The sequence below is a fragment of the Aptenodytes forsteri genome, unplaced genomic scaffold (assembly GCF_000699145.1).
Source record: "Aptenodytes forsteri isolate BGI_AS27 unplaced genomic scaffold, ASM69914v1 Scaffold341, whole genome shotgun sequence".
NCBI classification, from domain to species: Eukaryota; Metazoa; Chordata; class Aves; order Sphenisciformes; family Spheniscidae; genus Aptenodytes; species Aptenodytes forsteri.
In genome coordinates this window covers 149,033-166,815 of record NW_008795553.1, presented here as the reverse complement: position 1 = coordinate 166,815, position 17,783 = coordinate 149,033, and the positions used below count along the sequence as shown (strand labels likewise).

At 57.1% G+C, this 17,783-nt stretch overlaps 1 protein-coding gene across 1 annotated transcript in view; it reads right to left on the bottom strand.

The window, feature by feature from the left end:
- Nucleotides 1–716: 716 nt before the first annotated feature.
- Nucleotides 717–17,783, bottom strand: part of ARHGAP39 (Rho GTPase activating protein 39) — a 56,871-nt gene continuing 39,804 nt past the window's right edge. Inside the window, exons 4-6 of the mRNA XM_009282118.1 lie at nt 7,119–8,526; nt 1,008–1,569; nt 717–897 (exon numbers count right to left, since the gene is read on the bottom strand). Coding sequence (XP_009280393.1) covers nt 779–897; nt 1,008–1,569; nt 7,119–8,526 — 2,089 coding nt within the window. The 3' untranslated portion in view covers nt 717–778. The remainder of the gene's footprint in view (nt 898–1,007; nt 1,570–7,118; nt 8,527–17,783) is intronic.

Below are 17,783 nucleotides of genomic sequence, written 5' to 3'. Positions count from 1 at the left end.
TGCGGAAACCCGGGACCTCCCCGGGACCCCCACCTCTGCCTCATCCACCACCCCACTGCAAGATGGCACCAACCCATGGGGTGCGGGGATACCCAACCCTCCAGCCGCGCCGCGGGTGGCCAGCAGGCGGCATCCCCTCCCGCCAGCCTCAGGGCAGGCACCGACCATCCCCGCGCCCCTGCCAGACCGGATCCCATCACCTGCGAGACAAGCGCCAGCGGTGAAGGAGCGCACCTCTGCCTCATCCACCACCCCACTGCAAGATGGCACCAACCCATGGGGTGCGGGGATACCCAACCCTCCAGCCGCGCCGCGGGTGGCCAGCAGGCGGCATCCCCTCCCGCCAGCCTCAGGGCAGGCACCGACCATCCCCGCGCCCCTGCCAGACCGGATCCCATCACCTGCGAGACAAGCGCCAGCGGTGAAGGAGCGGGGACGGCCGAGCCCAGGACTGGAGAGGGCCTCCTACAATCCCCACCCGTTTGGGGTCAAATAGCCAAAACTTAGGTCTCTTCTATCTGCCATGACCAAAAACCACCTCGGGAGCTGGGAATCAAGCTGGCTCCCCTTCCAGCATGTTTTTTTTTTTGATCTGAAGCTACTCGAGAAGCCAGAAGCATCTGGAGATGGTGATGGTGAAATCACAGAATCATAGAATGGTTTGGGTTGGAAGGGACCTCTAACGGTGCCCTCACCGGCCAGAAGAAGTCCCGGGAACTCTCGCTTACGGCCACCCCCGGTGGAGGTGACGCTGGGCCTGCAGCAAAGGTATCAAAGCTCATTTCGTGTTGGGTCTCATGCTGGATTTCCGTGCGCCGGGGAGGAAAGGCCGGCAGTAAAGGCACCACCGCGCTCGCTGCACCTCCGGGAGGGCTGTTGGATGAGTTCCTCGCCCACCTTTCAACAAGGAGACTCATGAATGCGAAGGGGAAAGGAACAAAATAACAAATAAATGGGTTGCAACGTCAGCAGGGGCAAAAGCCACCGGGCAGCGGTTTCTCTCTTACCTTTAGTGTCATTCACCGGATCCATGTGCCTGTAAATATATCCTTCTAGGTAGGAATGGAATTTGGGTGTGGGTGGGAAAAAGGCCAAACAAATGGCCATGAGCTCCCAGCCCCGGGCCAGGCTCTCGTAACGGAAGTTCTCGGTGGTCTGCCGGCACAGCTGGATGTAGAGCTCGTCTCTCAGACCCTGCATGCTCCAGCCTTTGGTGGCGATCTCCAAGGCCACGTTGAGTTGGTCCGTCTTGGCCCGCCGGTCCCCCATGTACATCTGAATCAGTTTAAATATTTCGCACGCCTCCTTCTTGACGTTGCGGTCGTTGGTCATGATCATGGGTTTCTTGATGGACTCGCTGCTCCAGGCCAGCATGTTGGCGATGGACACCTTCCTGCGGAAGAGCCCTTGGGTGTGCTTGTTGAAGTGCTTGGAGGCCCAGTTCTCAATGTCCGTCTCCGAGGAGGGCTTCCGCAGGTTGAAGGTGGGGAAGACACAGCTGGCGCTAGGCATCATGTTCCTGGTCTGTCTGCTGCTTTCAAACTGGGCGCAGGCACCGAGATCCTCCGACTAGGAGACAACAGCCAGACAAGTCCATGTTACTAACAGCATGGCCACACCACCAAACCAACCAACCAACCAACCAACAAACCAACCAACGAACCAACGAACCAACCAACCAACCAACCAACCAACCAACGAACCAACAAACCAACCAACCATCAAACCAACCAACCAACCAACGAACCAACCAACGAACCAACCAACCATCAAACCAACCAACCAACGAATCAACCAACCAACCAACCAACCAACCAACCAACCAACCAACCAACCAACCAACCAACCAACGAACCAACAAACCAACCAACCATCAAACCAACCAACCAACCAACGAACCAACCAACGAACCAACCAACCATCAAACCAACCAACCAACCAACGAACCAACCAACGAACCAACCAACCATCAAACCAACCAACCAACGAATCAACCAACCAACCAACCAACCAACCAACGAATCAACCAACCAACCAACCAACCAACCAACGAATCAACCAACCAACCAACCAACCAACCAACGAATCAACGAACCAACCAACCAACCAACCAACGAATCAACCAACCAACCAATCAACCAACCAACCAACAAACCATCGCAGCATCAAGAGGTCACCCCACACTCGCGCCGAAAGCTATGTCCTCTCCAAGGAGCTGCTCCTCAATCCCATCATGGGCAAGTGGAGCCGGTCTGGTGCCAGTGGCCAAGGCTGCTCGAGGCACCGATCGGCATCAGGAGGGAGGGGACCAGTGGGGATAAGCGAAGCCACCTGAAAGCCAACGTGCTGGACTCCCTTCGCGCCCGGCACCCTGGTCACTCAGGCTTTGCAGTCATGGACAGAAGGAGGTGGTGGCTATTAGTAACGTGAGGGGAGCAAAGGGCAACTGGCTTCGGGCTCCACCAGTCCTTCGGGCACACCGGGGAGGGGACGCACTCACCTGTAACCAGCCCCCCAAATAATCCCCTCTCCCCAAAGTCACGTTCAAGCATGGTTCTCCAGTGGCCACATACCCAGGAGGAGGCCGGTGGCTCCTCCAAGCCATGAGCGACACGGATGTTGTTTCTTTACATCCCACGTGCAGAGGGACACAAGCTGCCCTGGATCTAACCTCACCTGCAGAGCACCCAGCCGGGAAGGACCTCTGCAGAGAGAAGGGCACCCCTGCAGACCAGTATCCTTCTACTGCTGGAACCAGCACAGCTTATGGGTATCACCCCAGGAGGTGGAGGGACACCCAAACAGCTGATGACCAGCATGGAGGAAGGCAAACAAGGGCACTTGGGATGGACTGCTCCCTGGTCCTGCAGCCAGCCAACGTGGCTTCATCGTCCGTCAGCTCGCTCTTCTGCAAGTGCAACGGCCGGGCCAGCGTTACCTGGGCTCGGTGGCCCTGGGGACGTGACTCGTGGGCAGGCAGGAGGCGAGCCCTTCCCTTAGCAGGGAAGAACATGCCACACCATCCAGAGGTGACGTTGCCCTCCCCACCATGCGCAGGGGGACCGTGTTGGTGGCCCCAAGCAGGGACTGCGTGCAAGGTGACCACAGCGGTGCCACGGCCTTGGGGCTGGGCTTTAGACGAGGAACAGAAGAAGAAAAGCAGGAGGCGGAACCAAGGTAGAAAGAGCCAGGGCCACGTGGAGGCGGCAAGTCCAGGAGGGGACAAGGAAGCCACCCAAAGAGCCACCAGAGCTGCTGGTAGACAACTGAGCCTCTGCTTCTTCAAACATTTCAAGTTTCTTGTCTCCTCATTCAACAGCTCGTCCCTTCCCAGTGTTGAGGTCTCGTCTTCCCAATGACGTCGCTGAGCTCCCATCGTCGGTGACAACAGCAGGGACCTGGCCGTGGGGACACGTGAGCTTCCCCCACTGAGGGACCCAGCCCTGCCGTTCCTACGGAGGCCACATCACCCAAAAGGTCCTTCTGTGTCCTCCAACCTGCTGGTCAGCTGAAGGCACGTGGGGCTTTCTGGGTGGAAGGAGATGCAGCTCTAAGCCTTCTCGCCCTGCAGCCATCGCTGCCGTGGCTCTTCCAAAAGCCGGTCCACGAGCTGGGCCACCGCCACGCTGTTCGTCCAGGGCACCCAAGGAGAAGCAAAGAACCACGTCTGCTGGGGACATCAGCCTTCTCCAGCCAAGTCCACCCCAGCGGACAGCGCGGTCGAGCTGGGGAGTGACACAGGCGGCAGAACGTGATGGGTCCTCTGCTGCTAGGGCCAATATAAAATTAGCTTCAGCCCTAATTAGCACAGTCCTAAATGAACTTGGGGGAAGCCTAGGGCTACAACAAGGGGATAAGCAATCGGGCGTCAATGGCTGCTGGCCGTCACCTCCTGGCAAGGGGTGACCCTCCTTTTGGCTCGGGGATTAGGGGAACGCTGAAACCCAGAAGCAAACTCAAGCGTGCTGTGGGGGAAGGAAGTCGTGGTGCCACGTGGATGGGGCTCGGACGCATCCCAGTGCAGGGCTGACGTGGGGACGCACCGTCGGTGACACTGGGCATGTCCCCATCGCTTGTGCCACCCCGTCACATCTCCTGTGCGCTTCCCTCCTCTGCCAGGTCTCTGCATCTCCCCGCGTGTCATCTCCAGCGTCATTTTGCTCTGGTTTTCTTCTCCGTTTCTGCCACATCTTGCCATCATGGACAGCGTGACAACCCTCCGCACAAAGCTCACCGCCAGGGCCGGCTGCAGGTCTGCGCCCACCGCAAGAGGCTTCCGCTTTGACCAATGTTGAAGGTTGCCCAGTTGATGGGAGCATAGGAAACCAAATTAAAACCACGTGACAATCTTAGACATGATCATCGAATGGTCTGGGTTGGGGGTTTTAATAAGTTCTCCTTAATACCATATCCAGTGGTATTTCCATGTTGAAATGTTTCTTTTCTGGAAACAAGTTTCCCTGAGGCGCGCTCTAGACTTCTCAGGTGCTAATGAACTTTGGCTTGGTGAGCTTTTGATAATCATCGAACCATAAATGGTTTGGGTTGGAAGGGACATTTAAAGATCATCCAGTCCAACCCCCCTGCAATGAGCAGGGACATCTCCCACTAGATCAGGTTGCTCAGAGCCCCGTCCGACCTGACCTTGAACACTTCCAATGATGGGGCATCCACAACTTCTCTGGGCAACCTGGTCCAGCGTCCCACCACCTTGGCTGGAAATCTGCTCTTCCTGAAACGGGTGTCCCTGAGCTTGCGGACAACATCAGACAGGGTCAACCAGACAGAAACGCCCGGGCAGCGGAGAAGAGTCCCACCACATCCTGAGCTCCACGCAGAAGGCACGGGATCACTAATGGTGGCAGCTATTCTTCCTGGCCAACGTGAGCATCCAAAGCGGATTTGGAGCTCTCCAGTTTTGGGTTTGAACCTCCTCGTGCAGCACCGGGTGCCTGGGGACACTTGCGCATGGGGAATTTTCTTCTGCTGCCTTTGGATGCGACGCCCCACCGACTTCCTTACACATTCCCATGGGCAAAAAAGCATTTTCCAAATTATTTGCTGTTTCCCAGGTTTTTCCACGTCCAGGGTCTCCCTCCTCCTTGCTGATACCAAGCTCCATCTTCCAGGCAGTTTTCCAGGTCGGATTGTTCTCACCAGGGTAACTATCCCTGCACATGGCGTCATCATCCAGTTTTAAAAAGCCGTTATAGCCTTTCCTCCCGTCCTTACATCAGCACTCGATGCATCCAAAAGCAAATCAAGCCGTCTTATTCCGGAAACCCTTGTCTTCACCTCCCCACCTCCGCAGACCATCTCTGGGCTCCTCTGGCCACGGGGACGCAGGCAGTGTCCCTGTCCTTGCCCGGAGCGGGGTACTACAGGTCAGAGGGGCAGATTTTGGGTGTCGGATGCTGGAGGGGAAAGGACATGGGAGCTGAAAGCCGTAAGCCAGGAGCTGCTGATGGGAAACACCTGATGGGTTGGAAGATGGGCACAGGGGATGCACCAGCTCCAGCAGGTCCAGGTCACGGCCCATGGGGGGCTATCAGCAGCAGGAGGGCTACGCCGTCACGAGAATGGTCTATGGCAGCTGCAGGAGCTCCTCTGGGATGGGAGTTTGGGGCAGGAGGGGTCTCCAGGACCGGGGCAGCTCAGTCCCAGGGAGGGTACAGGCAGCTCAGAGCCCTGGGAAGCAGATCCTGGAAAGCTGGTGTGCTTGTGGCTGTTTCATCCCAGGGTTTTGAGGAACCAGCTTGCTAAGGAGCAACTTCTTTGAGGGACCAGGTTACTAAGGACCAGCTTTGAGGGACCAGCTTGCCAAGGACCAGCTTCTTTGAGGGACCAGCTTGCTAAGGAGCAACTTCTTTGAGGGACCAGCTTGCTAGGAACCAGCTTGCTAAGGACCAGCTTCTATAAGAAAGCAAATCTGGCAGCCAGGTCGGCAGCGCTGTTGATCCCAACGTGCCAGGGAGGAGACCAAGGCAGGATCCGTGTGGGGTGCTGCCTGCGATCAAACGGGACAGCCTGCACTGGCGGGACGAAGCTCCTCAACTTACTGTCAGTCCTCACTGAAAAAAAACTCCTGGAAATTGCCTCGGAGTTACCGGTGGGTCCGGTGACGGGTTCAGCCACCACTTGGATGGCTGGAGCTGGGGTGGTGGGTCAAGACCCCAACTCAAACATGGTGCTGCCTGTTCCTGCTCACCGCGAAAGCCAAGGGCCAGCGGCGCGGCTCCAGCACCTCGAACCGCTACAGCTGGGAACAATCTGGTGAGCAAACCCTCGTTTCTGGCAGAGGACGCCTTTGAGAACGGAAGCAGGTGGAGAGAGCGGAAAGGGGCCGATTTTCTCGATGCCGTTTACACACCCTGGCCATCTCCCCTCGCTCTGCAGAAGGGACATCCCTGCTCACGCGTCTCCTCCAGCTGGATGGGGACCAGAGGTGGCATTTTGGGTGTCCCCAGAATCCAGTGCTCTTGCGAGGATGCTACGAAGCCCAGGCTGAGCCACCACGGGATTGATAAGGAAAATCTGCACCGCCGCAGTCCGACGGTGCCGTGACGTGAAACGCAAGGAGATGAGTTACTGCAAAGCACACGAGCCCCGTGCATGTGCCGGGAGCACTGAGCACAGCCGGGGATGGGCGCTCAGGGCTCCCCTGGGAGCCGGGTGGGTGCTTGGGGTCCAGGAGCTGGCTCCCACCGAGCGCCAGCCAGACCGAAAGAGGAGAAGCAGCGCCTGAAGCCACGGCACAGGGCCGAGGCTGCCACAGTGCAGAGGTGCCCATGCCGGCGCTCGGCGGCTACGAAGGTGCAGGATCACCTGGGGACCATCCCGCTGGATCTGCAGCGGACGCGGGGATTTAAACCGGCTTTACAAGAAGAAGGAGCCTTATCGGAGAGGGTGGTGGGGACGCTGCGCTGCCACGTGGTTTGGTCTGCCCAACCTGGCGTGGCACCTGAGGAGGCGCCACGCGGCGGGTGAGGGTTGGCGGCGCGGGGCACGCGGCCAAGCCCCCCAACGCCGGGGACATCCCTCACGCGGTGGGCGAGGGTTGGCGGCGCGGGGCACGCGGCGAAGCCCCCCGATGCCGGGGACATCCCCGAGGACGTTACCTGAGACGGATGCAAGTAGGGCTCGGGGGAGGCCAGGTTGGTCTGCACAGAGACGCTCTTCTCCAGCAGGATCTGGGGGAAGCCCAGCTTCTCGAAGGTGTTCCTCTTCCAGTGCTTGTTCTCCTGCTGCGCCAACGCCTCGTCCTCGCTGAAGGCTCGCACCACCGGACCTGGCATGGGTAAAGGGAGGGCACCGTCGCTCTCGTAGCCCGAACCGTCCTTTTGGGAATCCCAGCTGCTCCGTTGTTTCATGTGGTAGTGGGCTTGCTGAGCTTCCCAAGCCAGGCGCGCCTGTGCCAGGAAGGGCTCGGGGAAGCCCCGCGCCGCCTCCGCCTCCACCGCCTTGCTCTCCGTACGGTTCATCGGTGACCTGTTGGATCCCGGGGTGGCTCGTTCCTCACCCAGCATCTGCTCGCCCAACACCTCCCGGTCCCCTGAGCCGTCCGTGGAGGAGGCGTTGGGGTCGTGGGATAGGGAAGGCTTTCGGCTTTTCCTCTTTCTGGTGGAGGGCGAGTAGCCGGTGGAGGACAAGGTGTCCTGTTGGCTGGACCACGACATGGAGTCCTCGCCCTGGGCCACCTGGCCACCTGTTGGGCCAGGGCAGAAGTCGGGTCCCTCCATGCTGCTGTAGTCACCCGATTTGATCTCCAAGCGTTGGTCCCGGACCAGGCAGGGGCTGTGCTGCAGCGAGTAGGAGCCGCCGATGGGGTTGGGGGAATATTTGTGCCTCAACCCCGTCTTCATCTTGGGGCTGGAGCCCGACTGCTCGACGTAGACCAGTTGCCTGACATACTCCTTGCCGGCAGGGCTGTACTCCAGGCTCATGAACCGGTCGGGACACTTCTGTTTGGTGAGCACCAACTGCTGGTAGGGCGAGTTGGAGCCTTGCTTGGGTGATTGCAGGAAGGGGTGAGGTTTACGGATGGGTGATTTCTGCGGCGAGCCAGCTTTGTAGCTCCCGCTGGCTTCGTACTGCATGTCCACGGGGGGTTCGTCATAGATGGGAGCCTGGTACTCCATGGGGGGTTCCTCGTAGAGGGGGGGCTCGTAGGCGTAGCGGGGCGAGGAGGGTTGCGACTCGCTGGAGTGCTTGCGGTGCTGGGCTTGGAGCGGGGAGCAGAAGGAGTCCCCCCGGCCGAGCAGCGGCGAGCAGCTGCCCACGTGCTCAGCCCTCTTCAAGAAGGGTGACTGCTTCCTCTCCGGGAAGAAAACAGAGTTGTCGGTGTCGGGGGCGAAGGTTTGCAGGTTGGGCGATTGTTGGCCCCCTGAGGGTCGCCGCGAACGGGTGCCCGGTTGGTTTTCGGGTGCGTAGCCGTTGCCTTGGTGCATGAGGAAGCTGGGATCACGGTCGGTCACCTTGATCAGCATCCGCTCCTTGGTGCCGGCGTTCCATCGCAGGGACGACGTCCTGCGGGGAGAAACACAGCGCCGCCATCAGCGAGCGAAGCCCCCCATGCCCACAGGCGGACAGACGCCCCCATACCGCTGCCCCGGGACCCCCCAGACCCTTGGCCGCAGCAGAGCCCAAAGGATGGACATGCCCAAGCACCCCAAGCCTCTCCCATCAGGTGAAGGGCACGTCTGTGATGGAGAGACCAGTGCATTGCCACTGTCCCAAACTCAGTGGCACCGGCCCGCAGCTCTCCCCGGCTCCCACAGACCTCAGCAACCCTCATGGTGAAGGACACGCAGGCTGGAAAGCCAAGCCCCGAGAAGCGATGACACCCCTTGGAGCACATCTCTAGGAGACAGCCCTGAATCATCCCTCCCCGCTCGTGCCTTGGTGCTTCTTGGAGCCGAACAGCGATGGAGGAGCGAGCATGGCCACCCGCTGGGGACAAGCTTTGGGGCAGACGTACGTTGGGTGACAGTTTCATGGGTGTTTGGGAACGCAGTCCTTGCAGGGAGCGGGGACCGACCCCCACCACGGTCCCCACCTGGGACCAGCCCCTTGCTGGGATCTCCCATCCCAGGGCGAGAAGGAGAAGCCGCCTACGCACAGCCCCGTCTCTCCCACCTCTTCTTGCTTTCCATTCCTCGCAGCACCCAGGATTAACCCATCTCACCCCCTCCATCCAGCCCCCTGCCCGGGATTAAAACCCTCCTCCGGTTCCCAGCTAGAGCTGAGTTACGTTAAAACCAGGAAAAAATAATAATCCCAAGCATCGTTCCAAAAGAAGTTGAAGGCAAAAACCTTCAGACTTTGCCCCCTCTGCCGCAGAGGGAGCCCACGGTGGGAGGACAGGGCAGGGGACTGAACCTCTGCCCGTGGTTTGGCTCCTGCGGGGACGCTAAATAGCTCGGGGGGGCTTGAAAACACAACCCCGACCCGTGCAGAGATGTCCCAGCCCCACGAAATGCGAACCCCCGTTGCCTTGTACCCTGAGGCCATGGGGCAGCTACTTCTGGCAGCACCGAAGCGGAGCACCGACATGCTGGGGCAGGGAGGGGAGGGACAGCTTAGCCAACTGCCTAAACCCGCATGACGCGTGGACACCTCGGTCTCCAAAGGGACGGAGCACAAGCACCGCAGGAGGTGAAAGCAGCAGCTGCCCTCCGTCCCCTTCATCGCCGAAAAAAGCCCTAGGGCCAGCCCCGGATGGGACGAGCATCTCAGCACGGCTGCGAGGATGCGCACGATGCCCACGGAGAGGCAAGCGGGAGCTGGAACGGTGGTGGCGGATGCCCATGGCTTCCCTGATGCTCGAGCTCACTGCATCCCTCAGCCACTTCGCACCCCGTGCGGTGACGCCCTGCACACTTCCACTGAACGTCTCTCAACGTGGAGCATCCTACGGCATCTTGCTGTTGCGTGACTCGCAGAGACTGTACCTGCACACCCCAAACCCCCGTGGCATCGGGCTGGAAACTGCCTGGTGGAGCCTGTTTTCGTACATACAACGTGCACGTGCGAACAAGCGCCAACGGGGACCTTCTTCATTCTGAGATGTGAATAATCATCCCCAAATCGCCACCCAACAGGCAGCTTCTGTGGCAGTCCTGGCACGAGCAGGGGTGAAAGCTCAGCCGGGCAACGTGCCGAGCGTGCCAGGAGCTCACCCGAGCAGGGCTCAGCAGGGACCAACTCATCCACAAGTGAAAAAACCCCGGAGCCTGCAACCAGAGCCAGGAGGAGACCTCCTTCACCTCTACCTGAAGTCCATCTTCCCGTTAAGGCATTTGATAGTCCTGGTGGGTAACATCTCCTCCGAACGACGACGTGTCCCGCAAAGCTGGGTCTCCCATCACCGATGTTCCAGCAGCACGTCTGCAGGTTCTCCGTTTCAACCCTAATTGCAATTTGCAATGAATCGAAGAGGGTTTTTTTCCTCTTTATTAATAATTCACGGGCAGAAATAATTATAATCTCAGGATAATCTCGGCCCTGCAGGATTAACTCCTTGGGACTGGGTTGCAGGGAGCTGTGAAACCTGGGCAAGGCTGGCTGGGCTCCATCTGGGCTGGTCAAACCTTCCCCTCAGGGCTGCTCAGTGTCCTGGGATGAGCGAGAAAGCCCCAGGGGCGGGGAGCAACTCAACCCTTCTCAAATGAATCCACCTCTCCTGGGGCAGCTCCGAGCTGGCAGATCATCCACCGTGGAAAAACTGCCCCTCTATGGGAGGGTGGACATCAAGGCTTGGCCCAACTCACTACCTGAAGTTACCACCTCCTCACAAAATAAAAGTATCAAATACTCGGAGGAGCAAAACTTCAGCCAAGCTTGGGCTTCAGCCTTAGACGCGCCTACGCGGCTCCAGCCTCAAAGGCAACTATCACTTCGTTTGGGACGTTGCCCGCCACCTTGCCAGCGTGCTGCTGTCAGATGGGGAGTAGGAGAAAATAATTTCCTATCATCATCATAAACTCGGGCAAGAGCCAGGAAACAAATCTCCCAGCGGTAGGATGTGACGTTGGAGCTGGACAGAGATGCCTCCGTCCCCGTCACTCCCCAAACTGCAGGCACACCAGGGATGTGGTTTGCACCTTGCTCTCCCCCGAATGTTGGGTGACCTTTGGGAACCAACCCTTCTCCTGTGCTCCGTGGAGCCTGTTGGTGGGAAATGTGCCTGTCGGGAAGGGCAGGAGCCAGACACCACCGGCTGCAGCCTTGCCACCCGGCTCAGGTTCGTTCTCCAGGGCTGTCCCAACCCGCGGCGTCTCCAGTGAGGGACACAGTGACCTTACACCATGAAGAGTTGGCCCAAGAGTTGGCTCATGCTTCTGCTCCTGTCCACATGAAGCAAATTGATAGTATGAGACTCTGAGCTACTGCCAACTCCATACTGGGTCTCCTGAACCTGGTGACCCACAGCTTTCATCGATTACAGGTCACTGGAGCCTCTTCTCACGATGAAATCCCAGAGATGAGGGAGGTTGATGCCCAGCAGAAGAGGGCCTTCCCACTCCTTTTTGGCAGCACGCACCACCTCCAGACGCCCCGCCACCAGAACAGCTCTCAGAGGTCACGCTGAACAACCCACCAGCCTCGGCTCCAGTTCTGGTGCCAAAACACCCCGTTTGACGTCTTGCCCAGTGCACACTTCTCACCACCCACCACCCTCAGTGGATCTCATGGATCCTGAGAGCTGGAGGCAGGTCTCCTTATGCCAGGTTACCACATTAAATAAGAATTAAACCTTCTCCCCTGCTTTCGTGGAAGCACGTCTACAGCGAGATCTTCTGCATCGTGTCCTGAAGGTTGAAGATGGCTCTTTGTTTCTTCGAGAGAGCAGCAAAGCCACCAGCTCCGGCCAGCTCATGCTGCCTTCACCACTTGCACTTGCTTAAGACCACGCTTTGATTTTCCTCTTCGCTACCCCAGTTCTGTCCAGTCTTTTCCACCTTGTCCAAAACATTTCATGGCCACTGGTTGGGGGGGTTCTGCAAGAAGAGGCTCTTCTGCCCCTGCACGACCCGGCGCAAGTGGGGTGGCCCATGGATCACCCCAACTAACAGAGGTTTTTCATCTGCTCAATCCATGTTTCAAGTCCTTGGGAGATGCCACCCAGGCAGGGGACACTCAGGAGGAAGAGCAGAGGTGGTTTTTATGGAGGTGCCGAAAGCATCGCCCGTCTCGCAGGAGGGATCTGAGCTGGAGTTTGCTGCTGTCTCCAAAGCACAGGGAAGCACATCGTGTTATCATTCCCTCGCCGAGTCCCACGCTGGCACAGAAGATACCGGAGGCACCGTCTGCGACACGTCTGGGAGGACGGGCTGCTCTCCCAGTTCATTCCTCTCTCATTCTCAGTTATTTTTTCACAGCCACTTGTTCTTTCTGTCCTTCAGAAAAAGGCAGAGTGAGTCCAATTACTGAGTTTTGCAGAAAAATGCCCACAAAGAGGCATATATAAATATCTCCCTGCATGAGGCTCCACCATCTCCCGGCACCCTGCTCATTGCTTGCCCATGACTTTGTCCTCGCTCCAGGGGATGTGGGGAACAATTTCTTCCTTCCCTTTCCGTAGCAGTGTTTCGAGCTCCTGAGGACTTGAGCCTCCTGCCGGCTTCTTGCCGTTGAAGACCTGCATGAGTTTGGGTCCCTCCTGGTCCCTCCAGACTGGTTGTTGGATCTCAACCACTCATCGAGCCCTTCCAGACCCCCGAAACTCCCTCCACAACCACAGGAGCATGCCCTGAACAAACTATCGGGGCAGGGTGGTGAGGGGAAGCCTTGCTAGGTCAGATACGCCAAGAAACTCTTGGCTGCATCGCCCAGCATCAACAAGCTGAAACGATGAGTGAGGTGAGAAGATAGATCTGCTGCGGAGAGCACCAAGGACCGATTTCATCCCCATCCTGCTCCCTCATTAACGGGCAGATTTCCCACCAGTGCCGGGGTGGCAAGGCCGGAGGCAGCGCGATGCCAGCGGGCAAGAAAGGATTACAACCCCACCAGCAACAAATCACCGTCCCGCTGCCGCATGGACGTTAACCGAGGTCTCCTCTTCCTTCAATAATTATCTGACCACGGAGGACACTCATTTATTTTCACCATGGTTACGAACTGCAGTAATTACAGGCTGGGTCACTTAACCCGCCCTGTGGTACCCAGCACACCCTCGTCACCTCCCCTCCGACTCACACCGCTGGCTAGGACCACAGTTGAGCAGCCACCAGGACAGACGGGGACTTGCATCTTGAGGACGACGAACTAGAAGAAGAAGGGATGGATAATCGGACCAAGGCTGGGCAGGAGCCAGGGAAATCAGACCTGTTCTCCTGGTAGCTAGTTCCTTCTCTGCAGCGGGTAAAGAAATTGTTTCTGGTCTCAAGCGCGACCACAAGCCACGAGCATCAGCACCCACCTCCCACTACTGCTCAGAAACAGGTTTCCCCAACCTGGGATGAGACCGCACCGGGTGATTTGCGCGCACAAATCACATTTGATCTCATGGTGATTTGCAGCACATCACAGAGGAAGGGGAGACTCCAGGTGCCTCCTCGGGGTCCCCCAAACCTCATGGGTGGACGATTGGGAGCCAAGGTGTTGGCTGGCTGCTTCAGGGCCACCTGAGAGCCCAAGTCCTCGTTACCTCTCTCCTTTCTGATACTCCTTTCCCCAAGTTGCTGATGTTTTTCTATTACACACAGACGAGTAATTTAAACTCCAGACATGTCCATGGGTGCTTTGTTTTTGGAGATGAGGTTGACGCTCTTGCTTGCTTTTCAGTATGAACTCCCAGCGAGGCAGAAGGAGTCATTAAAGGCTGTAACGCCAAATGGCCGCCAAGGAGTGATTAATAGCCATCGCCGTAAAAACATCAGCAACCTTGGAAAGCCTCTGCGACACATGGCCCCGACAATACTCGGCAAAGCCACGCCGCCAGAGTGGCACAAGCTGCCGTCAGTGTGTCACCTCGGTGTCATCAAGCCCCATCTCCTCCTGCTGCTGCGGGCGATTCCGGCATTGCTACAGTTAGAAAGAGCAGGACGCACAGAAGGTGGCCCCAACGCCCCCCAGGTGCACCAAGGTGACATCGGTGGGACTGCAAAGGCCAGAGGACGATGGGGATGCGCGGCCATTCTCCCGCATTGGCGAAGTTATTTGCAAAAGAGCAAGACACCTCCAAAGCTACGGGAGATCAGCCTGCTGGCGTTTCTCTGCCTCTTCAGCTAAAAGGAGGGGAGACCAGCACCTCAGTAAGGAGAAAAAAACAGGGAAAGCTGGGGGGACATCTTCCCCTGCCACCCTGAAACGCGGTGCTCCCCCAGCGCCACCTGGGTCACATCTATGGTCTGGTTGACAGCAGGACCCACGTGGCGGCCAGAGCAGAGTCCTGGCTACGCTCCAGCATGCGGCCACACCGCAAAGCACGGTGCAAGGCACCGACGGCAGCACGGTTGGGGTTAGCCCTGCCTCGCGGGCAGTGACGCCTCGCTGGGAGCAGGCAGGGAGGTGCGGCAGGGATGGCAGAGCTTTTCTTTCCCCGCGTGCGGATCCGCAACCGCAGGCATCTCATCTGCACAGAATCATAGAATCGTTTAGGTTGGAAAAGACCTTTAAGATCACCGAGTCCAACCGTTAACCCAACACTGCCAAGTCCACCACTAAGCCATGTCCCATAGATGCAGGAGGTTTTGCAGCCACGCCATTATGTTTTCCAATGACTCCTCCTCTTGCAAAGACGTCCACCCTGTCCTGCCACCGTCACCCGTGGGTTTTCGGCGTGCATCCCTGCCCGCAGACCCGGCAGCAGAGGAGCACTGGGGAGAAGGAGGGAGAGCTGCAAATCAAGAGCAGCTCCGTAAGGAAGAGCTGCCCGGTCTGATGCCCTTTTCCCACCCCAACAGCTTCTGACCTCCAAGCTAAAAACCCGGGTACCACAAAGCAGTAAGAGATGAGCACCAAGTGATGCTCTGCACACCCCCGTGCTTCAGCTCTTCCACCGTCCCCAAACGGAGAGGAATCCGTCCTAAGGCCAGGTGTTTCAACCGGTGAAAGCAGCTCTTAATTCCTGGATTTGCAGCTTGCATTAATATTTCAGACAGCAGCCTGCATCTGGCAACAGCGGATACGAATAAAAATCCCCGCAAAGCAGCCCTGCCTGCCAAATCATCTAGCCAAGGTGGAGCTTTCAATCAAAATATTAAGTAACAGCAACCAATAAACCTGAAAGCTCCGTCGTACTGCCCGGGATTATTGCTAAACGCTAGAAAGCATTGCTACAGACTAAATTGAATTTTCTGCCTGCAAAAGGAATATTGCGAAGGGCCTTTTTGCGGCTACATCGCTGCAGCCACCGTGCCCACGAGCAGCTCAGTTACTCCAATAAATGAAAAGCGATGCTGCTAGAGAGGAGAGCGAGCCCTGCCGAGGCTTGCCACCCTCCTGGCACAGGAGCTCCTCCAGAAATTCAAAGCATTTCTGTTATCTCTGGCTTGGCACCGGGTTCCCTTTGCTATTTTCTCCTTGCGGGGTAGGCAAGATTTTACTTACGACTCTGCGTACATTTCCATGACAAACTACTTCCCAAATCCCTCTAATCTTCTACCAGCGAAATCAATTTCTTTGCAAATTTGCATAATTTCCGTGGACTGAAACATTTCATTTATTTAGGGGAGGATTTTTCCAAAGCGCTCACGAGACTTATGCTCTTAAATCTCCCTGCCTGCTCAAACACCCCCTCCCTGATCTTCTTCCAGCCTGTGGAAAGTCAACGACAGAGGTGAGAGGAGAACTCTCCGGCGCTGGGCTGCTGGGCACCGCGCGCTCCGTGCACGCTCCGTGAACGGCGTGCACGCTCCTTGTGCGCTCCCCGGCTCCCTCGCCCGGGAATTGCTTCGCTTCCAGTTGCTTTTGCTGGAGAGACACAAGCAATCCTCACCCTGCACCGCGTCTCTGCTGCGGGCAGGTAGACACCATCCCTGACACTTAAATAGAATTATTTTGATGCCTGCAATAATTAAGACCATCCACAGCTCTATTTACCTTAAAAACAGTCACGACAACCAAAATTATATTTTTTACGTTCACGATTTCCACCGTGATGCCTTTAACGTAGTCGATTGGCAGCTACGTTAAATCAGCGCAGGACTAGTGAATAAATCACAGGTCGCAGCTGGGCTTAAGCGCAGTTGCTTTAACAGCATCGTTCTGGCTTTTAAATGAATGACACAGCAACGCTTCTCCAAAGGAGATTCAAAAGCAAGAATATTCACAAAACCGACCTAAACACACACATTTTTTCAAGATACGTTTGCTTGTCCCAGTGTTATTTAGACTTTGCAGATGCAGACTATAATTTAGCGCTAGGATTAAATGGGTTTTCCCCTCTCGGGTGTGTGGGGGGAAAGCCCTTAATCTGAATGATTAGTTCAAATATATTGGTTTCCAATGTGCTGTGAACGCATTGGGGCTCCCATCCACTGAATGATGAATGATTAGTTCAAATATACCAATGTGCTGTGAACGCATTGGGGCTCCCATCCACTGGAAAAGCACGGGACCCCCCCCGCCATGCCACGCAACCGTGTCCAGGCGCCGTCCCCAAGCTGTCCCCACCGTCCCCGTGCCCTCGCTCTTCCTCACCTTCCTCCCCCGGCCGCGGGAGCCGGGCGCATCTCCTCCCCGTGACTTTTCACCACCCTCCCGAGCTTAACGCCTTTGAGATCCCCCGTCCGGTGCTAAACTGGACTGACTGCGATTCCCCGGGGACGGAGATGAAGGATGCAGCGCAACCCCCCTCTCCTCCCAGCTGGGTACCGCCGGCACAGGGGGGGGGCGGCCGCCATGCCGAGCGCATCCCACTGCGAAGCCCGGGGTCAGCGATGAGCCGACGGCAGAAAACCTCCCTGTACCTGGCACGCTGCCCGACGCCGCTCCGGCGACACAAATATCTTCCTGCAAATGCAGGCAAAGGTGGGCAGCTGGGAAGAAGCCTCCCTGCTCCCCGCAGCAAGCCTAGAAGATATCTGGGCTTCAGACCGAAGCCTCCGATGAGCCCTCCTAAATTTTCCAGCTAGGAAACTGTCCTTAGAACAGCTGTCCAGCCTCTGTAGTCATGCAAAAACCACCAGAAAACTCAATTTTTTACTAATTTATGGCTAAATTAGGGAATAGGAAGACAGGATAAACCCCCCCCATCCCTAAGACTTCTTGCTCTGTATCTGCAAGTATTGCTGTTCCCAAAAATTTGTATGTACAGAATTACATGCTTACAATGTATATAAATATCCCAGAGCTTAGATCGTACCTGAAATTTTAAATTCCTGCTTAAGCGCCTGTTGCTTACAGCTTTTATGAGATTAGGGCTCAGTGCAGGCGTCCCCGCAACCCCACCGTGGTCTCTCCGACCCTTCTTCTACACTTGCAATCTCTGTTCCCATCTTTATCTACACGCCCGGAAATCTCACGTTCTCCTTGGACTTCATTTTTTTAAGAAACCTGCAGATATGGTCAAAACCGATTCCCACAGAAATGAGGTGTGAGCGAGATACTACCCCTACCCCTGCTCGAGGGTAGGAAGGCTCTGCAGAGGGACCTGGACAGGCTGGATCGATGGGCCCAGGCCAACTGTATGAGGTTCAACAAGGCCAAGTGCCGGGTCCTGCACTTGGGCCACAACAACCCCCTGCAGCGCTACAGGCTTGGGGAAGAGTGGCTGGAAAGCTGCCCAGCGGAAAAGGACCTGGGGATGCTGGTTGACAGCCGGCTGAACATGAGCC